This window comes from Ceratocystis lukuohia (genome assembly GCF_044167205.1).
Source record: "Ceratocystis lukuohia strain C4212 chromosome Unknown Supercontig11_pilon, whole genome shotgun sequence".
Taxonomy (NCBI): Eukaryota; Fungi; Ascomycota; class Sordariomycetes; order Microascales; family Ceratocystidaceae; genus Ceratocystis; species Ceratocystis lukuohia.
This window is the reverse complement of record NW_027263530.1, coordinates 106,842-129,525: the sequence shown is the minus strand read 5'-3', so window position 1 is coordinate 129,525 and position 22,684 is coordinate 106,842. Positions and strand designations below refer to the sequence as shown.

General features: G+C 48.6%; 5 protein-coding genes across 5 annotated transcripts; 2 read left to right on the top strand and 3 right to left on the bottom strand.

Annotated features, from left to right (window-relative positions):
- Positions 1–987: 987 nt before the first annotated feature.
- HOO65_110029 (Reticulon-like protein 1) lies at positions 988–2,472 on the top strand (the record flags this gene model as incomplete). Its single annotated transcript, XM_071004737.1, has 4 exons — positions 988–1,006; positions 1,498–1,587; positions 1,689–1,990; positions 2,083–2,472. The coding sequence occupies 4 exons, from the start codon at positions 988–990 to the stop codon at positions 2,470–2,472; spliced, it is 801 nt and encodes a 266-aa protein (XP_070855739.1).
- A 957-nt stretch (positions 2,473–3,429) lies between these two features.
- HOO65_110028 (DNA topoisomerase 2) lies at positions 3,430–9,095 on the bottom strand (the record flags this gene model as incomplete). Its single annotated transcript, XM_071004713.1, has 4 exons — positions 3,430–5,025; positions 5,106–8,090; positions 8,161–8,769; positions 8,997–9,095. 4 exons carry the CDS (start codon positions 9,093–9,095, stop codon positions 3,430–3,432), a joined length of 5,289 nt encoding a protein of 1,762 aa, XP_070855738.1.
- Positions 9,096–16,258: 7,163 nt separating this feature from the next.
- Positions 16,259–18,437, top strand: HOO65_110027 (Transcriptional repressor XBP1; the record flags this gene model as incomplete). The annotated part of the gene is made up of 4 exons (XM_071004730.1): positions 16,259–16,943; positions 17,026–17,120; positions 17,193–17,277; positions 17,374–18,437. The coding sequence occupies 4 exons, from the start codon at positions 16,259–16,261 to the stop codon at positions 18,435–18,437; spliced, it is 1,929 nt and encodes a 642-aa protein (XP_070855737.1).
- Positions 18,438–18,850: 413 nt separating this feature from the next.
- Positions 18,851–20,071, bottom strand: HOO65_110026 (Hsp70/Hsp90 co-chaperone cns1; the record flags this gene model as incomplete). The annotated part of the gene is made up of 1 exon (XM_071001727.1): positions 18,851–20,071. One exon carries the CDS (start codon positions 20,069–20,071, stop codon positions 18,851–18,853), a length of 1,221 nt encoding a protein of 406 aa, XP_070855736.1.
- A 491-nt stretch (positions 20,072–20,562) lies between these two features.
- Positions 20,563–22,324, bottom strand: HOO65_110025 (putative major facilitator superfamily transporter protein; the record flags this gene model as incomplete). Its single annotated transcript, XM_071004735.1, has 2 exons — positions 20,563–21,704; positions 21,772–22,324. 2 exons carry the CDS (start codon positions 22,322–22,324, stop codon positions 20,563–20,565), a joined length of 1,695 nt encoding a protein of 564 aa, XP_070855735.1.
- Positions 22,325–22,684: the final 360 nt, after the last annotated feature.

The following is a 22,684-nucleotide window of genomic DNA, read 5'->3' as shown; positions in this document are numbered from 1 at the left end:
CTGCTCACGCTCTCAGTGGCCAAGGGGGGGAGGGAGGGAGGGCGGCCTGGTGTTTGCTTTGCGGTAGACCCAGCTGCTTCAGCATAGAAGGCTGCTGAGAAGATGAGCGTAGCAAAGTCGAGTCAAGCTAGGAGCGCAATTTTCGCTAGAGCCAAAGCTTCACAGCGTAGCTGCCCAGAGCTTAAGCTGTCACCAATAAGTGGTGGCTTGTACCCCCTTCCCCCCGCCAACCCGCAGGCTTCTCCTGCCCTTTTTGTTGTTTCAAGTCGTTTCCTTCCCGTTTAGACGTGCTTATACAGTGCATACACAGAGACGTGGTAACTGCAATTTCTAGGCATAGCACACAGAAGCCAGTATGAAGCATATTCTAAGCAATTCAAGCTGCGTGTGTGTCCACTTCTTTCGGTCGCCTATGGAGGGAAAATAAAATAAGGAGGAAAAAAAAACAAAGACTCTGATAGAGCCCGCAGAGGTTTCCCTGTCTCTTGCTTGCCTACATGAGACGGCTCTCAAGGCAATGGCGAGAACAGGCTTATCATTATCCTGTTTCCTTCCTTTTCCTCGTTCTCCCTTCCTTTTTCTTCGCTCTTCCTTCCCTTTTTCCTTCGCTCTCCTCCTTGATTTTCTTCGCTTTCCCACCTCCTTGTGCTTATCCCAATTGTTCCGGCCTTCTTTTCCTTGTCTTTCCCTCTGAGCACTTGCCTCCCAGCTTTTCTCGGCCTTGTTCTCGCAGCAACAACCTAAAGTAAAAATCAGAAACCCACATTCTGGCAAAGCTCCTTCCTTCCTTCCTCCTACTCTGATTTTTCTTCTCGTTTTTTCCCTCTTCCCTTTTTCTTCCCATCTCTAATCTTCACGCACAACGCACCCAGTTCTACCTACTCTTGTCTGCCCGCTCTTGTCGCCTATCGCTGTGCACTATAGCTGTCCATCTCAGCGCCCTAGTATCTCTGTTTACCAAGACCCTTTTTTCTTTCTACCTTCAAGATGGCCGATGCTAAGATCGGTAAGGTATGTCTAGTCCTCGTCCTCGCTCTCTTATCTGCCACCATACCGCGTGCGGTTTGTCCGGCTTGACCATCTTGATATGCCGTCCTATATTTTCCTGTCCTCTTACTAGATAATGAGGAGGCTGTTCATTCCCTGGCTGCACTTGTCTTCTATACTGTCGGTTGTTACAATGCTAACGTGTTGTCCTCAATAGCACACTCTCTTGCAACCCCACGAACCTTCTTCCCCTGCTTCTTTGGTCCTGTCACCATGCACTACGTGAATTATTTTGCCATTACTGTCCCCAAAAGATTGATATGTCGTTCTCCCGTTGTTCCTGGGAAGTCGTTCCTTGATGCAGTCGTCGACTAAATTGCGAAAGACCACGTCATCCGAGCCCCTCCTTGCACGTCTATATCAAGAGTGGTCCCCAATTCTACTACCAGGAATAACACGAACACGCTTCAGAAACTCTACTCCCATTGAAGTATCCCTAAAAGCCAACAGACGCTGACAGCCACTCTCTCACAGCCCCCAAGCCTGCTGGCGAAAACTTCAGCTCTTATTTCCAATACTTGCTGTCGTGGAATAACCCTCGTAAGTCGCCTATCTCTGTTTCTTATCGCCTGCATCAACCCCACCTAACCCCTGTCTGTCTGTGTGTCTATCTACTCACACATCTAACATCTTTTTTCCAGGTGACTCTGGTATTGCCTACGGCTCCATTGTTGCTAGCATCATCCTTATCAGATGTATTGATGTCCTGCGCTATGCCTTCAAGCTCACTTACTTGACTCTGGCCGTTACTGTGGCTGCCGAGGTTTTGGGTAAGCTTGTTATCGGCAACGGCCTCACCTCGCAGATGCGCCCTCGCAAGTACTGGACTATTTCCCGTGACGCTACCGAGGCCATGGCCAGCGATCTCCACGAACTTGCCAACTTCATTTCTACTGAGTCCCAGAAGGTCATCTACGTAGAGAACACCTACGTCTCCGGAGCTGTAAGTAAAGATCTAGCCTTGTGATGATGTGCGCCAAGTACAAGCTGCTATTGAGCACTAGCTAATATATACCTGCTTGCACGCGTGTCTAGGCCCTGGTCGGTGCTTTCCTTTCATACCACCTCGTCAAAATTATCCCCTACTGGGCTCTCGCCATTATGACGGTTAGCGCTGTCTTCTTTGGCCCTCTAGTTTACCGCGAGAACCAGGAGGTCATTGATGCCCAGATTGACAAGCTCTACGAACTTGTTGCCGAGAAGAACACAGAACTGCGCAAGACTGCCGTTGACCTCACTGGCCAGGCCGGCGACATGGCTAAGCAGCACTTTGGTAACTTTTCCACCAAGGCCCAGTCTATGCTGCGTGGCCGCGTCGAAAAGATCAAGATTGACGACTTCCCTGCCGCCCCCACTGGCGAGCTGAAGAAGGAGGCTGAGAAGGAGGAGGTCAAAGTCCCGGAGGCGGAGCCTCTTCTAGCCTAAATGTGCTGATGTCTTCTTTCATCTTCACATCTAAAAAAAAAAACGCTCTGATATTTATATGAGATAATGCCATTACGACGACCCTGACACGGTTTGGTCTGTGTCAGTTTACTCTGCCTCCAGCTATAACGGTTGATGAGAGTGGTTTGCCAAGAGGGGGGGGCCGCAAGTCACCCATATTATGCAGGACCAAAGACAACCAACAGCGTGTCAGGGCACTTGTTAGCCTGGCTTGATTCTGAAAGAAAGAAACAAAGGAAAAAGGAAACGAAGATTATTTTGGAATCCAGCCCCTCTCCCCTCCTCATGACGAGTGAGGTCGTCTTGGCTTTCTAGTCAAATCTTTGTCTTCTGCCATGTCCCTGGTGTTTATGTTTTTCTTTTTTTCCCTCTTTCTACTTCCTCTTATTGTTGTGCTTTTTCTTCGTTGCTTTTTTGCCTCACATTATTCCCCCCTTTCCCCTAGTCGTTTTCGCTGTCATATCTGCTACTCGGTATCGTGTCTTTCATATGTCTTATTTGGTTGCCCTGGACATACAGAATTAGATTTGGTCTCGATGAAGCTGAATAGTAAAGTTGAGGACAGACAATAAAAAAAAATTTCAAACCAGTTAAATTGGTCTCGTCAGCCAAGCAAGCACTCACCAACCGCTTGATTGACTGGATTGCTTTGTACAATTAGATGCCCATGGACGTAGGTAGTAAACCTTTATATTGAGAACAAAAACAATAGCCCATATCCTAGACAAGAAAGAACAAGATGGAGAAATAAATCAAAATCAAAAGCCAAGCAACCCATCTCCCAAGAAACTTCATTTAAAACTCTCGTAAGACATTACATAAGAAAGCAGAAATCACTAGCAAGTACACAAAGCTAAAAGACTATCAAATACTACCAACATGGCCAACTTCTCTATCGTGGGCTATGCCCAGCAGACTCCGCCAAACTCACTGCACCTAGTCCGACCCCATTTCAAAGTCGTCGTCGTCGTCTTCGTCGTCCTCGGACAGCTCGATATACCTCGCTGGCTTGCGTGCGGTGGAGGCCTTGCGAGACGGGCGAGACGAACTGCGGACAGGAAGACTATCGTCGAGCTCATCAGCCATATTGATTTCATCGCCATCATCATCGTCAGAAAGAGCAGAGGCGCGGCCCTTTTTGGCCTTTGTCGAGGGTGGAGCCGCCTTACTCTTGGCCGGGGCTTTGGCAGGCTTAGCAGAAGAGGTTCTGGAAGCAGACGCCTTCCTAACAGGCTTGGCCACAGGCACGGAAGAATCGGAGGCTTCTTCCTCTTCTTCTTCTTGCTTAGCCTCATCCGAGTCGTCGTCGCTAATGGCAAACTTGGACGATGCCTTCTTGGCAGCATAAGCTTTAGCAGCAGGAGACAAGGCCATCGACGAGCTCGGCCGTTTGGCTACTTGCGCCTTCTCCTTGGCCTTAGTAGCTACAGAGGCAGATGCGGGCTTTCGAACCTTCTTAGCTCCCAGGTTTGCGAGCACTCCAGAAGTACTTGACGCGCCTGCTCTACGAGTAGGCTTCACATCAGATAGATCAAAGAGATCTTCATCATCCGACTCATCCTTGGCACCCTCGCTCTTCTTGGGCTTGATTGGCGAAGATTTAGCAAGCATTTCATAGTTGGTCTCATCATTGCTATCGTCAAAATCAAAAGCGGAAGATTTCGAATTTCCGCTTGCCTTGGCTCTACTCTTGGGTAGAGCGCCAGCGGCAGCAGCGGCAGCAGCAGCAGAGCCACCAGTAGAAGACATAGAAAACTTGGAAAGTCGACTCTTGTCTTCAGACTCTGACTCCTTGTTCCCAATTCCCTTGACCATATCGCCCACGTCGCCAAGCAGATTATCGTCATCACTTTCATCATCAGAAAAGCTAAAAGTCTTCTTAGATGCTTTTACAGCAGCAGCCCGACGAGGCAGAGTGGTCTTGGCGGGTACAACATCGTCGTCATCATCATCAAAGTCATCGGCAGACTCTTCCTTGACAGCAGCCTTGGCCCCTTTTTTAGATGTAGCCGATGGTTTAGAAGTAGAAGCCTTTGAAGAGCTAGTCTTCGAGGCAGCCGGTTTACTTCGTGTCAGCGCAGCAAAGTCGCCATCCGAGAGATCAGATATTTCAGCACCATCATCATCTTCTTCCTTCTTGACCTTTCCCTTCTTGTCTTGGCTGTTATTGAACATCTCCTGGAAACGCATATGGGCCTTCTCTGAGGTCGCTTTTGCAGCAGAAGCAGCAGTCTTTTTTGCACGAGAGCCCTTAGTAGTGGGATTATAGTCATCATCCTCTGCCTTAAGAGCCTTGCGACCACGATTAGATGCAATCTTTTTCGACGCCCTTCTACCCTTGCGGCGGATATCAGTCCGGATTTCGGCGTCAAGCTGCAGCTGAGTTTGCCACTCATCACATAATGCATCGAGGTCGATGATCCAAAGATCCTTGGCAGTCTTGGCTTCCAAAGTATCATACTCCTCTTTCTTGCGCGCAATTTGTTCAAGCAGGCGTTCAAGACGCTCCTGAGTAAGTGACCAAATGGGCATCTACCATATATACGGTTAGTCACAAAACGAGCTAAGTCGGGAGATGGGGGGGCAGAAAGCATGCTCCCATGTAAACTTACGGAAAGAAGGTAATCGTAATCGCTGGCACTGCCCATGTCATTGTCGTCTTGGTTCTCAATCGGATTTTCTCCATCTTCACTAGACTTTTTGTCGTTCTTGGGGAAAGGCTCGTAGTTGCGATCGCGCAGCTCCTGGACCAGGACGTCCTTCTTCTTCTTGTAGACAACCAACTTGCCGCTGATAATCTCCTGGATGAAGCGGGCTTGGTTTTTGATTTTGCGGAAGTCGCTATGATAAATGTCTAGCCAGTACTTGCGGCGAGTCTCGTACATTTCAAGGCGGTAGTGGTAAAACTCCTCCATGATCTCTTCTGTATTCTCGTACTTGTGAATCTGGCCCCGATGATTGAAAGCAACCATGTTTGATGTGGCAATTTGCTTGTTGAGCTTGAAGCGGTCCAAGATACCTTCGTCCATTACAGCCTTGACCGACTTTTCATCCAGCATGACCTCAAAGTGAACGTTGTGATGGTCGTTGAACTCCTTGTAGTCTTTGATCCAACTTGGGCCCTTAGCGCCCGAAATAACCTCCTCAAGACGGGCCTTGAAGTCATCAGTCCACATACGCACGGGTAGCTCGGTGATGATGACTTCCTTCGGATTGTTCTCATTAGACTCAGCTAAGCCATTAAATTTAAACCGATCAGGGCCAGCGGCCTCAGGAGTGCCCTTCCATCCACGGAACCACGGCATCATGGGCTCAAACGGTTGCTCTTCAGACCCCTCGCCCTCCAAACGGCCCATGCGACGCTTCAAGTTCTTGACAATATCAATAGGGTGGAAGTTAGGGATGGATGTGCTCCAGCCCGTACCAATACCATCAGCACCGTTGACCAGCACCATAGGGATAACGGGGGCATATACAACAGGCTCAATTTTCTTGCCATCAGAGAACTGGTGTTCAAGAATGGGCTCGTCTAGAGGGTTGAAGACTTTCCGAGCAAAGGGCGACAAGCGAGTATGGATATAACGAGCCGAAGCAGCATCCGAACCACCAGCAAGACGCGAACCGAAGTTACCACTGGGCTCCAGACAGTTTATGTTGTTGGAACCGACAAAGTCCTGAGCCAGACCAATAATGGTTTGTTGTAGGGATACTTCTCCGTGTTGGTAGGAGGTATGTCCAGAAACAAAACCAGCCAGCTCAACAACCTTCATATCCTGGACAATGTTTTTGCTGAAGCACGCGTAAATGACCTTCCGCTGACCAGGCTTAAAGCCATCCAGTACAGACGGAATAGATCTTATGTTATCAGCCATAGAGAAGAGAATCAGCTCGCGATTGACAAAGTCGGTATAGGAGATGGACTTGGTTGTATGATCAAGATACGTCCCAGGAACGAAATTCCCTAGCCATTCCTTACGAGCATCCGCCTTTTTTTTTGAAAAGGCTAACTCAAACAAGCTGGACTCCTCCGCCTTCATTGTGTCAAAGACCTTCAGATGATCATCGAGGTTAGTGAAGTAGACCTGGGCATCGTCGTTGGAAGAGGTACCCAGACCCTTGAAGTACTTGTAGCGCCATTTGGGCTTGTCATCCTTATGGATTTCGAGCCATTCGTTGTATTCTGGCTGCGTGAAGAAGGACCGCTGACGCAAAGGCCGCTTTGGATTGTTGCCTTGCCACGTCTTAACAATGGGAGTAATGAACTCCCTGAAGAAATTGGGGATCTTCAAGAGCGAAGGGAACTGTACTTGGAGGAAGTTGATCAAAAGTCCCTTGATATGTGAGCCATCATGATCCTGATCAGCCATGATCATGAGATGGCCATAACGAAGACTCTTGGTATCAGTATATACTGCCTTGTGCTTCAGGCCCATAAACTGCTTGATATTCTGGATCTCCTGGTTCTTGGTGATTTGGTCCAGCGATGCATCACGGACATTGAGCATCTTACCACGGAGAGGGAACACACCGATGCGGTCGGGGTCGAGAATCGCACGGCCTGCAACAGCCAAACTCTTGGCTGAGTCACCCTCAGTCAGAATCAAAGTGCATTCATGGCCATGTCGAGTTCCAGCCAAGTTGGCATCAACCAACTTGCTGTTGTTGATTCGAGATCGCTTGTTTCCGTCACTCTTAGCCAACATTTTGTCGGCCTTTTGTTCGGCATAGCTGACAATCTTTGCAATAGCTTCTGAAGATTGGATCTTCTTCAAAAAAGAATCGGATAGCTGGCAACGACTGCCGAACTGGCTCATCTTTGTGGTCATTTGCTCCTTGGTTTGGGATGTAAAGGCCGGGTTGTCAATAAAGCAGTTGATGAAGATGAAGATGTGATTTCGGATATGGTTCTGTTTGAGGGCATGTCCTTTTCTCTTCTTGTCTAGATGGGCAAGAAGTGAGGAAGTTATTTGATCGGCAATATAGTTGACATGCGTACCACCAGACGTTGTAGCAATGTTGTTGACGAAGGACACTTGCTGGAAAGTGCCATCCGAGACGGTGAAACCAATTTCCCAACGAGGGCGATTCTTGTCGATATCAGTAATGACCGTTGTGCTAGGCTCACCGCCCTCTTCGGCTTCGCGCTCCTTGGCAATAGCCTTGGCATAGAGCTCGCTGTACGCAACAAAGTTCTTGATTTTGATCTGTTCGTTGTTCAGGAAAACCTTGACACCACGAATAGTACCAGACATATCGTAGGTACGGCGCATGAGCAGACTTTCAAGGTCATCATCAATACCTTCAGGCATACCGAACCGGACGAAGTCAGGCTTGAATGTAATACGAACAAAATCAGAGGACTTGCTGCTGGTGATCTTTGCCTTGCCGATTTGGCTCATGTTCTTTGTCCATACTTGCTTGTAGCGCTTTCCATTGGTGCTGTCTTGAAGCTCGATGGTGAATTGTGTGCTAAAAACATTGCAGAGCTTGGCACCGTAACCGTTACGACCACCAACAGTCCTCTTTTCGTCATCGTTATAGTTGGAGCCGGTGAGCAGGTGTCCGAAAATCATTTCAGGCACGTACATGTTCTCTTTCTATAAAGCTGTTAGCCCTGTACATCAGTTGCTACTGGCTTGTTCAATATCGGAGTCTGTCAGTGCTTACCTCATGCATTAAAACAGGGATTCCCTTTCCGTTGTTCTCAATGCTAATCTCGCCGGCCTCGCGATCGATACTAACCTTCAGGTTTGTCATTGGTGCCTGGCCAGGAACATCGTTCTGCTTGTTGTCGGCAGCGTTCACTAGAATCTCATCGAAGATCTTGTACAAACCAGGGACATAACTGATTTTGCGGTATTCCATCAGGGCGGTACTTTTGTTGAACACCCACATTTGTTGCTCGGTCTTCTCGATAGATCCAATGTATGTATCGGGACGCTTGAGAACGTGCTCCAGCAATGTCAACTTCTGGTACTTCTCCGAAGCGTGTTTGTCTTTGCCCGATGTCGTAGTGGGCACGGGCACTTCTACCTCGTCCATAAAGCTGACATTATCCATGTCGGCTAATGTAGACGTGACGGCAGCCTTCTTCGCCGGGCCTTTCTTTTGTTTCTTGGAGGTTGGAGGGGTATCAGCGAGCCCGGACGCATCGTCATCGTCGCTAGCGCTAAAGGCTTGTGTGCGTTTCTTTGTTGCCGAAATCTTTCCGCCAGTCAAAGTGGTCTGGACGGTCTTTTTTTTAGTGGCAGCCTTCTTTGGTGCAGCTTTCGTCTTCTATTAGCGATGGTACTGTTAGCGCATGCCTACCAGCATAGCGGTTGTGTGCACGTTATCTCGCGACGTCTCCTCCTCCTCCTCCTCCCTGTCGGAAGCTCAAAGGCACGGCGCAGCATTTGCATAGCAATGGCGAAAAGGGGCAAGGACAGATAGATGGATGATTTTCACGGTCACAAATAACGCAGCTTGAAACGAGCGTATCGACGAAGGCGTTGGATACTTACAGTCGCAGGCTTCTTCTTTTCTGGGACAAAGGCATCGGACTCAACGTCCCTGTCGTCGCCTGCTCCAAAACTCGAATCGTCTGAAAAGTCAAAGCCCATTGTTGCGGCTTGATGATCGTGGCCTTAACCAGATGTCGCAGTAGTAGCAGCAGCAGTGGGAGCGGCGATGGGAGCAATAGTGAGAGCAGGAGCGGAAGCAATAGTGGTCGTCTCGGGAGGGGTAACTTTTGCAGGGGAACAATGTTGGCCAGTATGTTGGTGAAACTGAACCTGTTGTACTCTGCTGTGATAAGAGAGTCGGTAGGGTCTGTGGCTTGCAAATGGTGGCCGAGTCAAATCAAGAGGATGGGACAGGGTAGAAGCGCAAAAGAAATACGTAGTGAAAGAAGCAGTGAAACCTTTACTACTTCAGGTCTGGGGACGGGGCTTAGGTAGGGTAGGCTTGGGCACTAGAAAAGTACAATGGAATCTTCCCATGCAGAGATGCAGAGTTTGCCAGCCATTTAGGGAAGGATGTTGTGGTTTACTTTGGTTGTTAGGCAAGCCTTGTGTTCTGATTCGTGCGCCGCGTAAACAAAGAAGGAGCGCCTGTTAGCTTATGTGGGGTGCTATTACTAGGGTTAGGGCTAGGCGTCAAGCGCGAACTTATCGCTGTCTCACAACTATTGATACAGGACAAAAAGGCAAAGCTGTGCACAAAAACAGCTTGCGAGCTTCTGCATGCCGTCTCCCCAAAAGACCCAGACTTTCGTGAAGTGCGTCTCTTCTTTCTTTCTTCCTCTCGCTGAGTGGGAGCAACACAGCATACTACTGTAATATAAACAAAGACAAAAGTGGGGCATTTAGCTTGTATCCCCTGATAAGCAAAGTGTGGGTCCTTGTGTAACGATATGTGCGAGTTCTTGTAACTAATGGTTTCCTTTTTCCCTGAAAGCTGGTCTCGTCTTCTATGAGTAACTACAACAACAGCCATCGGCCGGCTATGGCGATTGAGGCCATTATCAGTCGAATTAAAACTCACGCTTGGCAGAACCACACGTCTGGGATAAATCCCTCTTTCGAACGGCCCGTCGCACTCATGCATCTTTAGGTGTATCTGGACTTTCGTAGTCACAGGTCACATGTATCACCTGTGCTCGTGATGCTATGTCGTTCCATTCATTCCTCCCATTAGTTCTTTGCCTTGATTCCCTTCGAAATGCAATGCTGCTAATTGCCATGAGAGTGCAGGACTTTTCTCGCGTTTGTGTGCATGTGCTGCGGCTTTTTCACCTGGCGTACATAGGGAAAGCACCGTCTTGCTCATGTCTCCAGTGCTAAATTCGCACGAGGATGACGGGCGATGTCAAGGCAAGGGCCGTGTTTTTGCCTGGGAAATAGACAGGTGAGCGCAGGGTAGTTGAGTAGTAGCGCTAGATACACAGGTTGGGTTGCCAAGAGCCCCCGAGCTTTGGGCTATCTATATTGCAAGCTCCCTAGCCTTGAACCCCAAAAGAGGCTTTACCTGGGCCGCAAGCTGCCCCAGTCTTGAGCTGCGAAGGAGGCTCCATTCGGACTACAGCCTCTTGGCTTGTTGCCGACTCGCCTGCTCTACCTATATGGCTGCGCTCTCATGTATGTCTTGTGTGCTCTTTTATCTTTGTCGAAGACGCGCCACACTAAAGCATAATGCTCCGGAACTGATGCACAGGGCCGTGTTCCGTCGGGTGACAAAGAAGGACCATGCCAGTTTGGAGCTTCTATGCCGGCTCCTCTTGGAGAACTCTTCCTTTTCTCGCGTACTGGGCTTATTTTGTTTCCATCTAGGTCTTTTTCCTTCGTGTTCGATTTCTTCCTCTCTTCGACGCTTACCTGCCTATGCCTCGTTGTCGATGCAGCTCAAAAAGCATGGCATTCCTTCTCTGGACCTTCTGTCAATGCTTCCATGCATGTCTTTTGTTTTGGTCTCCACACGTATTCGGCATCTTTCTCACTGTACTACACTTCTGAAACTGTGTGAATATAGACGAGATCTTCACCATCATCGACATTGACCGACCCAAGTTGGGCGCCGTGGTCAGAAGGGAAAAGGGGCTTGGGCGCCCTCGATCAAAATACAAAGAGAAACGTGGCATGAAAGAAGCGGATACGATACACCAGGGAGAGACCAAGATGAACTCAAAAGGGCTCACAGCATATGTATCCGCAAAGCCGAAAAAGGCCTGCCGCCAGTGTATCGTAGCAGACTTGCGAGTAACCGGCACAAAACAAGCAAGTTACCTGGGACCAGACTGGGCATTGACCGGCCATTTTTTGACGCTTGTGCTAGTACTGCAATCCTAAAAGTGCCTTTGTATATCAAGCAATGCAGATTGGCCCGAGGCGTTTTCTACCCACAAGCTACCGGTGCTGGTGTGTTTGCCATATCTCGCGTTCTCTTGCATTTACTGCAAACATTGAACAAACAAATCATGCCCACTAATCTCCAGGTACGGACGGTGCATGGTGCAAGAAGCCTTAGAATTACTGTGTTAGCGCTAGGGCCCAGACCGCTGTTGGAAAGCATGGCTCTTCCCATTGGCGTTGAGCTCAGACAGATAGCACTTCGATGGACGGCCCGATGCAGAAACAGCCTCTTGAGCCATGTATGCCGCTAATATGCAGGGAGCGTACATACACAAATATGATCTCATGTAGATAGAACGGCCTTTTATTCGAAGACGAACGGTGAAAAAAAGGAAAAAAAAAAAAAAAGCTGGGTAGCCAGTATGACTGTGTGTCGAGTCCAAAGCCAAGCTGTAATGCACTGTTAGACAAACCGCATAGCATACAGCCGACCGGCCACGTGAGTGAGAGGGAAGAAGTGTTAATAGCGGGAGGTAGTCTCCTGAAGGGAGGTATAGCTGTACGGGAAAATATGCTGCAGTGGAAAGGGCAAGGCAAAGAGTGGTCCGCGGTGCAGAGAGCTTACACGCACAGAGTCAACTTTGGAATCTTGCCAAGACCTTGTTTCTTTCAAGACAGGATAGAGACGAGTGTCTCCTTGAAGAAAACCTAATTCTTCCTCGCTATTTTGTCTTAATATTCTTGATGCCTGTATGCAAAAATACATGAAAACCTCCACCAAGACTAGAGGGTGTCACATCTCACAAGATGATAGCGCCGAGAAGCTAGCAAAGGCTTGTAGGTGAGGTGACGTTTACCATGTGTATTTAATTGGTGATGATACTTCGAGCTTATCCTATGAAAGACAGGCAGTTAATATGCCCTTCATTCTGCTATATGATATACAACACTCGTGTACGGCATATCCCCTGAGTAGCCTGTGGATTCCAGGAACTGTAGCCCATCCTCGTAGCTCCAAACAAGACATTCTATGTATGCACAGGATAAAATCTCATCTAGACCCGAATTTGTCATACCTAGCTGTCAGTGCCAGCGCCCCGCTGCTTGGCTTTATGTCTGCATTCGTGCTTAGATCATCGTTTGAATAAAATCTAGTTATGCAACGTAACGGAAACAAGCTACCCGGAAATTCTGTCAAACACCTAGGCTGCGGTCTTGCTTTGATACCCCATTCAATCTGAGCGACTTCAAGGCTCGATGTGGATAAAAGCCTCATAGGCCTTGGCATTAATAAAAACGGCCATGGAAGATAGGCTGTTGGTGGCTTCCGTCCCCCGCCGTTTATGCGGCTAGAGCCAACGGAAGAACCGAAGGCAGCTGGCTATAAGAGGCCTTCAAAATACACCCCAATACTAGGCCGTTTGCAAGTGCAAATTGAGCGGTCAGCTGGGTCTTGGTTCATCACAGTCAGGGTTTCTAAGACGCACCACTGGAGTTCGCCTACGCATATTTATATTAAAGGCATGTAGTGTATATAGCCACTATGTGGCTGGGTGTCTCTGCTTGATGTGACTGATACGGTGAAGGCAAGGGTTTTTCGACGACTTGAAATGGCGACAGCTGTATGGAGGCTGGTAGATTATATGGAGCTGAGTGCTTATGCTGGTAATGTGTTATATATCACTTCTTAGTGTCGTGGTCTAACCCCAGCTCTCTCCAATTTCAAGCTCCGCTCATATGGCGGTCTGGCCTGCTGGTTTCCGAGATGGAGGCTACGGCGAGTAGCTCTTATCAAGTGCTTTTGGTCCCTGCAATAGTTCCCCTCTTCGCCTGCTGGGATTTGTAGTTCTTCTCTAATTAGAGTTCGCCTTTTATGTCGATCTACCCGTTCGTGTGCGGCTGCTAGCTACTGTGGTTGCTAATAACGCTGCACCTGTGCCTAGGCTATAGCTTCTGTCATAAAGACTAGATCTACCCGGCAGAAAAAGACCCACAGACAAATGCATGGAACAACGATTCTCTGAATCAGGCTGGCCGAAAAAAAGTCATGTCTGGTTGGGCATCACTGAGCCAGAAGGAGGAGCTAGCCAGACGGGAGCCAGAGGAACAGAGGAAGTCTTGAGTAACGACAGACAAACAGCGGCAAACGGGACATTTGTTTACACGCCACGATAAGAAGTGAGTAGACTTCATCTTAAACATGCAGCCGGAGCGGCCTTGAAAAAAAAAAAAAACAAGCTTGCAAAACAAACAGAGAGGACGACGTGGCATGCCCATGGCCCGCATCCCCTGCTCAATACTACCTACTTCCTGCCCGCAGAGTTTGATCTTGGATTTAAGCGGCTGCGGACGGCTGCAGATAAAAGAGAACAGTAGGTGAGGTGGGAGGAGAGATTGTAGTGTCAAGACTGTTCTGCCAGACTGGAGGCACATATTATTGAGCACTGGCTACATGTATGCATTATGGGAGGGCCCAGACAGGGGGCGCGCTGTGCAGTCACACTTTTGTGTCTCTCACGAGATAAACGGGACCAACTTGCAAGCAAGTAAGTCCATCAATGGGGATCAATGGCTGCTGATGGACCTAGCATCGGCAGTTGGCTTTATCGCTGTAGAAGAATGCTCTTTGCAGGTATACTGACCGTGTCAGCATTACTTGTGACACCGTGCTGTCGATGCCATGGCTCGATAGGTGTGTCTATGCCATCGCTTCCTTCGGAAGAATAGACAGCCTGCACTTCTCTCATCCAATACCACAAAGCCATATTGTCGAACCTGCTTTGTATCAACGCGGTTGCTTGATGAGCCCCCTTCTCATCTCATCGAGCTTGCTGCTAGTTTCCTGTCTTCAGTTTCTATCAAAATAGGCCTGAGCAAACAACTCCAAAACCCACACAATATGCATACACTCATAACCGCACTTGTTTGTGGATGTTGTTTTATGCAGCGTCGAGCAAACTACCAGAGCGTCAAATGCTCTTCTTCCCCAGTGTGCAGTGTACAGGGTACAGTGCAAGGTGATAAATACTCAGCAAGGCGTACAGTGTGCCGTGTACCATGTACCGTCTCTGCTTTGGACTGCCGGAGCATCGTGTAGCAGTAAAGAAAGGCCCTCGGACGAGAATGGCAGTTGCCAAGCATTCACCGTGTTCCTCTCGCCTTTTTGGCTCTCTTACCTGTGTTCATTTACCAGGCCTTTCCCTCCGTCTGCCCCAATATGTGGGTAGCCATGAGAAGTGTTCACAAGAAAAAGAATGAGACCAAATGCACGGGAGGGTGGGGTCTGGGTGTGAGCCTATGTGGAAGCCCCGATGGAAGGCTTCAGTAGACCATCGATAAATTGCAGTCTATTTGAATTGAAACGATGTAAGGTTGAGACCTGTGACTGCCACTTCTGCTGCAAATATGTGTCTCACGCGCTGGCTTCTTAGTCTTTCTCCCCTCTCCGCCCTTCTGCTAACCTATGAGCGATAAATAGATGAGAGAGTAGAATCCTAGGCACCAGTCAATCTGCGGTGATATCCAGCTATTTATTGAATCTCGCTCATCACAAATGCTCTTGCGCCGCTTTCTATGCATATCTGATTGCCCCATTTAAAAAGCCGGGGCAGCATTGAGATCGCCGCTGCGACATTCGGAAAGAGCATCACGGAATCGCCAACCTCGCTGGCAGTTGCAGATACATAGGTCACATTGCGCTCGTCTCTCGCAGCCTCCGCCTCCCCCACCACTCGTCTCTAGCAGCTACCTCTCGCTACTGCCTGCTGTAATTCGAGGGCGGGCCTAGAACCCCAGAGTTTTGATCAGAAATATCATCGAAACGTTGCATGCACCCTACTGACCGCAAACAAGGGAAGGCAGTGACTCCATCTTCGCTTCCTTTCCATCACTATCTTTTGTCCTTTCTATTTCTTTCCATCTGCCTGTCGGCTCCTTCCTGCCATCCCAGACACAAACAGCAGGAGCGTGCAAGAGTGGAAGCTTCCAAAACCGAAGCCATAACTCGTACTTGGACAGGCTCCAACGAGACAAAGGGAAAGAGTAAACTGCTCTCAGTCTTCAGACCGAATCGTCAAGGGAAAGAAGGGCAGTTGCGTCTGGTATCTCACCCCCACCCCTCCCCAGGCGGTCGCACTTGCTCACTTGTCAGTTTTTCACTTCTGTAGTTGTCACCTGAGCCGGGCCTCGTTGTTGAGCCCACTTCCAAAAATCGACTTGGGCTTTGGGCGTCACTTCCTGTTTCGAATCCTCTTTCCTATAAGTCAGACAACTTCCCTCTACAGACACCTACCTACCGACAAACGAACCACCCCTTCAAATTTTCTTTTCCTTTTCTTCTCTTTATTCTTCTCTCCCCTTCTGCCCTTCACACTGCTTCTTCCCGCTCCCTACCCTACTTTCATACAATCATAGACAACAACTCTTCACGGCCCCCTCGTTTTCGGGCTGCTTTGTTCTCCTCTCTCCGTTTCACGCCAGAAAACTCCCACGTCTCTTCCAAATTCATCTACCCTCGCCTTTGTGTTCCTCATAGTATCAGGCCCTCTCTGCGTCCCCCCAAGTCTATCTACTCCCAGCCATAGCCTGAAGCCGGCTTGGTTCATCCAAAGGTTCAATCAACATCGCCTTCGGTCCTAGGTATCACACAAGTACTCGATTCGCAGGTAAGCCAGAATCGCTTTTTCAGATATGTATACTACATGCCACTGGAGACTCGAAGCCGTTCACTGCCTTCCCCCTTTCCTTAATGTCACCAACCCAAGTTCCCTTTTGCAAACGCCCTCGGTCAAACGAACAAGCCACTATTCCCCCTGTCCACCATTTAACTTCAGATTGGCTTTGAAGCGCGCCAGAGAGACAAAGAAAAAAAACTCTTTTCAAAAGCATATACTGACTCTGGGTTTCTCCTCCCTCTCTGTCCAAAGACCAGGCCCAGCATGCTTTCGTGGTCGTCAATCCTCAACCCGGCGGAGCCCAAGTCTACCGAGGACAAAGAATTGATAGCGCGGTCTTCGGGTGCAATTGCTTCAAAAGCAAGCGCCAACACGCCCCTCTTGTCCTCATCCTGCTCATCGGCTCCTGAACTGTCTTCAATTCGGACGCCTTTAAACTCTTCATCCCGCACCACCACCCCGTCAGATGCCCTGTATAAGTCTGACCGCCCCATGTCAGCTCATTCATCTCATCCTGGCTCCAACGCTCACTATCAAAGTCTTCAGAACGCTCAGCAGAGAGGGTACATGTCATCCTACTCTCTTTCTCCCACTTATCTCCATCAGAGTCAAGGCCAAGACCCGTATATTCCGGCACTATCCATGCCGAATAGCGCAATGGCAAGTAGCCTTGATTCAAGAGCCATGCATAATAGCATTCCCGTCCGCGTTCTCCCCCCCGCTCCTCTGAACGCAAACACCTCCAGTAGAGACCCTCCATTTACCAAATCACCTATCAGCGGGTCTGTTAACTACCCTCCATTTGAGGATCTGAGTGTCCAGATGACAAAATACGTCTTAAGATACCAGGTTAATCCCTTTGGCAATATACTAGACAACAGCTCCCATATCCCTTACAACAGCGGGAAAAAGGACTTTTTCGAAAAGACTGGGCGCGAAAGTTTTGAAGGTGAGTCTCCCAGTCTTTAGAGCAGATAGCAAAAAGCAAGTGTGTATACTAACTTGGCTAGTCTTTTCCTACACCTTTCTAGCTCCTGGAGAGGATTCGGAATTCAATGTCATGTGGGACTACAACAATGGCCTTGTCCGCATGACACCCTTTTTTAAATGTTGCCGCTATGGAAAGGTATGGCACAGGTCGATTTTATATATTCTGCGACTTTCGGGCTTTAGTTATACAGTGGCTAACCTCACACAGACTATCCCCGCGAAGATGCTGAATCAGAATCCGGGACTCAAAGACATCACGCACAGCATTACTGGTGGCACTATCCTTGCTCAAGGTATGTCTACTCTTCTTCGCCTCTGTCATTTGATAGATTTCTAGCTTAGTAAGCCTCTCGCTCGTCCCTCTCAACTTACTAACCTAGAATTTATAGGCTACTGGATGCCGTACGAATGTGCTAAAGCCATTTGTGCTACCTTCTGCCATCCGATTGCTGGTGCCTTGGTTCCTCTTTTTGGGCCTGACTTTCCTCAAGAATGTGTTTCCCCAGATTCTCCAGAATTCGGCCACATGGTGATCCATCCCGAAATAATTGTACGAGCTGCTCATCAGGCCGAAGCCTTCCGCCAACAATACATCTTGACAGCCAGTTCTAGACGCCGCTCACCCACAGCCAACAGTCTCAGTCCTAAGCGCGGCCGTAAAGCAGCAGCTAGAATAACCCCTGACAGCCCTTACTTTAACAGGGGCCATGACAGCCCTCATACGACTGATACGGAGGAAGATGGTCTAGCATCGCCCGCAGTTGGATATGCTCCGAGAATTGCAATCCCGCGTGGGGGGGCATTTAGCAACGTCTACTCCCCTTACACACCTACGCTTAGTAAGGCTCCTACTAGCAATGGATGGACCGCCATCAACAGTACTTACTCCTACTCTGATAGGGACGCACACCAATCACCTGTTGCAATCTCTAGAGAGGGGTCTTGTGAACCTGGGCCTCTATTCCTCGATAGACCGCCTCGATTAAGACCTCACTCCGTGTCTCCTCCTCATAGAGACATGTCATTATGTGCAACTTCAAATATGTCTAGCCCTTCGTCTTTGTCTCATCATACATACCAACTGCCAAACCCTGGGCTACCACCTTTAGCAAATGGGAAGCGTCGGATAGAGTCTGAGCACGCAGCTTCAGTTGTACGCTATGATCGTTTCTATCGTGGTATTTGCTCAGATCCAAGTGCGTATAAATATTCGAAATCATCTCGTATGAAGTCGCCTACTTCTTCACCGCCTTCTCATCGTCCAACTCCTTCAAGATTGCAAGATCGTGACGAGGCGTCAATTTCGCAGCGCAATAATTCAGGCCGCCCTTTAGAAACTTCAGACAAGAAAGCTGCCGCTATCCTTCTCATGGGTCTAAGTGGCCAAGAAGAAGGTGATGAGCCTGGCCGACGGAATGTCCCACTTAAATCAGCCAACGCTGCCATCCAGTAATCCAAGGCTTAAAGGCTATGAGTCTTTTGGCGCCCAGAACTTTCCCCCTATCAAGGAGAGGCTTAGACCAAGTATTGTTCTTGTATTTTGCTCCCAATTCTTCCCAGCTATTGGTGATTTTCTTTTTTTTTTCCCCTCACATTGAATCGTTTGCATCAAAGATCCACCTCTTCCTGTCTAGCCGTCATGATGGTATGTCAATAGGCATTACTCATCATAATTATATGAAGGGAGTTGGACTTTGCAGTTTCTAGTTGCACGTGGGGGTACATTTGTTTTTATCGTGGTTCATTTCTTCATTTTGTTCACAGTGGTATTTCTTGATATTTTTGATTGTCGCCTTAGACTTTTTTTTTTTTCCCTTCCTGGTTATTAGTTTCTTGACTTCTTTTAAATCTAAATCTGCATTACTTCTAGTATTTTTTCTGCTGCTTAGCCTTTGCCTCTTTGAACTCTTTAATCCAAGCTTCAGACTTGTTCTTTGGCACAACGAAAATCTTAACAACTTGATCCACAACCTCAACCTTGCCGCCGCTCAGGATTCTCAGCAGGGAAAGCTTCTTCCCAATCTTCAGCAAGCCTCCAGAAACAGTTTCCATGTAGCATTCGACATTAGCAATTGAATACTTTTGCTCGGTGTCCCACGGGAGGGGGAAGATGTAGTCAAGGTGGGCTTCAAGAGAGTCCAGTTCACTCCATGCCTTGATGAAATCCGACTCGTAATCCGTAGGGTACAACAACATGGTGGGAAAAGTCAACGAACTCGTCGGGTCATCCTCATTTGGGGCTAAACGGATCGCAGCGTCCTCCATGTCCGGGGGCTTTTCCGTGTTCCGGACAGTAATTTTCCGTGCCTCCAGCGCAGTACGTACCAGAAGCTCTCTACGCTTTTTAGTCGCTTCCCGCTCCTCATCTGCCTTCTTTTTCGCCTCAATAAATGCCCGTCGCTTTTCTGTGGCTTCCTTTACCATCAGCAGCGATTTGTTTTCAGGATCCAAGGCCAAACCACGATTCAATGCCTCCGTAGCATCGTCCAAGCGGTCAACGGACAGCAAGGCCTTGCTACTGCGATACCAGCACTTGACGTTGGCGGGGTTCAAGCGCAAGGCACCCGTGCAGTCCTCCCAGCAGGCACGAAAGTTCTTCAACTCCAAGTTGCAAGCAGCACGGTTGGAGTATAGACTCTCGAGCATTTGCTTCTGCCTAGTAATTTCTTCGGGAGAATCAGGCAGATTGGTTTCTGGGTTCTTGGTGATCTGGCCCCGGCTGCGCTTGCGTTCCTCAATCCATAGGATCTCGACACCCTTTGTGTAAAACTCGCGAGCGTCTTTCCACTGTTTGGATCGGAAGAATTCGTTTCCTCGGTTCTTGAAGTCGGTGGCATTTTCAAGAGGAGTGCCCTCGTAATCCAGGGCCTGAAAGGCAGCAACCGCATCGTTGTCTTCTATCTCAGTCATGAAGAACGGCGTGGATTTCAACTCCTCGTACATCTCATCAGCAGTCTTTCCGGGTAGTGGCATAGGCCCTACGATAGAAGGAGCTGATTTGTCCACCGAATTGGCTTCATTTTGAGAGTCAGAAGAGGCATTTAGCTTATCAGCTACAGCGCCTGCAGATTCGTTGACTTGTGCCATGACGATGTCAGTTTGGTGAAGAGGGCCTGACGTTTATGACGTCGTCGGACGCTCTTATTTTCTGAGATGAGCAAAGTTGCAAAGTTTAGAGGGGTAGTTCCTAAAGCGGCAACAACTTTTTTTTTTCCATTATTTTAGCTTCCTTCTTTTATTGAAGCACGTCCAAAAGAACCTGGTAGAACATTTTGGAGCGACAGGCAAGTCACACAAAACAAGAGCCTTTTGATTAAACGAATGTACTCCTGTGGAAGCAATTACTTCCGAAAAAAAAAAAAGAAAAGAATTGAAAAATATACGCAGCAGAGTGAGATTTAATAAGAAATGTTATCTTGCTATTAATAATTCTAATATATTCCCCAAACTCCTTGTATCAAAAAAACATATTCCCTCAACCCTAACCCTATCTAAACAGAAGTAGAAAACACCATAAACGAAGCAGACTGGCGACTCAATATATAGGCAGCACCTAATCCACACTAAATCCAAGTAATTTAGCTGCTCTGGGCTTCTTCACTAACAGACGATTCCTCGTCTGCGCATAAGCTTGGAGAAAGCGGCCTCTCGATCCAAAAGCACTGGACCGCCCCAACTCCAGCCACAACCACGCTCCCATACCAGGCGATGGCGGTACAATCAATGGAGCTGCCGAGTGTGTAGAGATAGCCTGCAATTGGAGGCGCAATCATGCGGCAAGCGGCTCCAGCGCTGGCTGCAAGCCCGTTCACTTTTCCCAGGGCAGCGCAGTTTGACGGAGTGACATCCTTGATCAAGATAAGCAGGAGGGGGTATAGAAGGATCGAAAGAAGGTTTCTCAGCGTCAAACAAGCGTATATTGCGGGTAAAACAAACCGTTCCGGGACCAGAAGCAGAGAAGGTACAACGAGGTACGCCAGAGGATGCAGCGCAACCACAATTATGAAAAGACGGAAAATTCCGACTAGTTCAGCTGCTAAAGGGAAGATTATGGCCTGGACGAAGAGGGCAATCAGGCCGTTGACGGCCATTATCATACCAACAGTACGAATGCTCAACCCAAGTCCGCCTGGGCCTGGGAAGAGGATGGGGCTAAAGGGAGACGAGGTAATGTGCGAAAAGGCTGTGTGAACCTTTGAACGAGAATCTTCAAGGAAGATAGGCAAAAGGTGATCGTAAGTCATGGAGTGGTAGGTGAAGAGGCACAAGGATACAATCAGAGCCATGATTCGCTTGGTGAATATATTGACAGGTTCGCCGGCAGGCTTTTCGGATAAGGGGGCAACATCAGTTAGACCGTACTGTGTAGTAGCAGGAACTTCATGGGTGCTGTCGTTTTCACAGTGGCTATGAACCCCAAGGAGACTGGTGCGCTCTGAAATAAGTTCGGGCTCGTCATAGAGCTCGTGCTGCTGATTCTGCGCTCGGGCATTAATGCCTGGGTGTGTCTCTTCGAGTAGGAAATACCCCATGACAACACTAGAAAACAACAGTACGGCACAGACCAAATTGGGGAGTAGGAAAGGGAAGCGAGTGAAGATGCTGGACTCAGTAAAGACGCCCGGGAATGAAAGATTGGGATGGGCAAAGGTGCCGCCAATTGCTGGGCCAAGGATAGTTCCAGCAGTCCACACGAAGGGCATCACCGCATAGGCCCGGGCTGGATGCTTGTTAGTTCGGCGGCACCAAAGATGTTGACTGTGTTGGAAACGAAGGGCAAAACTCACGCTCATGTTCAGGGTTAGTGATCATTTCACCAACCATAGTCTGGATAACCCCGACGTTTCCATTAAGAAAGCCGCCAATCGCTCTTCCGAGAACCGCAATCCATATGTTTTGGGCAAACCCTACGACCAGGAGGCTGAATGTTGTTCCCAAACAACCAATAATGAGAACAGGCTTGCGGCCGATTCTATCTGACAGAGATCCCCAGTACATTCCCATGCAAGCTTCAGCAACGGAGAAGGCAGATATCAGGAGGCCGGAATAGAAGGAGGCATTTTCCTTGCTGCCAACGTGGAGATATTGGATGAGAGACCACGCATACGGAAAGATGGAAGTCAGTGCTATAGGCTCAGCGAGACGTACAATAGCGAGGAGAAACAGTTGCATGAAGGGGAATTTCTGGCTAGAGCATGGAGCAACTGTCACTCGTGAGCAAGATCGGGAATCAAAGCTCGAGCCAGAGCTAGTCCTAGCGGGATAACCAGAGCTCGAGCCAGGAGCCGCTGCTTCTACAGTCTCTCTTGCGAGCATCGACGATGCGGGTCCGACAACCATAGTTACAATCACAGGTAAAAACGGAAAAAGAAGGTTGAATCTAACTGTGGAAAGCAAGACGATGAAGTTAAGAAGAGGAGAGGGGGGAGAGCTCCTGGGGATATAAATAGGAGGAGGCTAAGTCAAACCATGCCACAAGGCATGGTCTAGGCCAAGCCCTAAACGATTTTGTGCAGGCAACAATCATACTATGGTTCTTTGGCACAGATGAGCAGATTAGTGTTTTAGTGAGGAGGAGCAAGATAACGGGTATCAAACTGGGAAGAAAGACGTGAAAAAAAAAACGTTCGAAAAGGTTTTTCTGGGTGTGTGCAGTACGTTCATGCATGTGCATACATATACATGTGTACACATCCATAC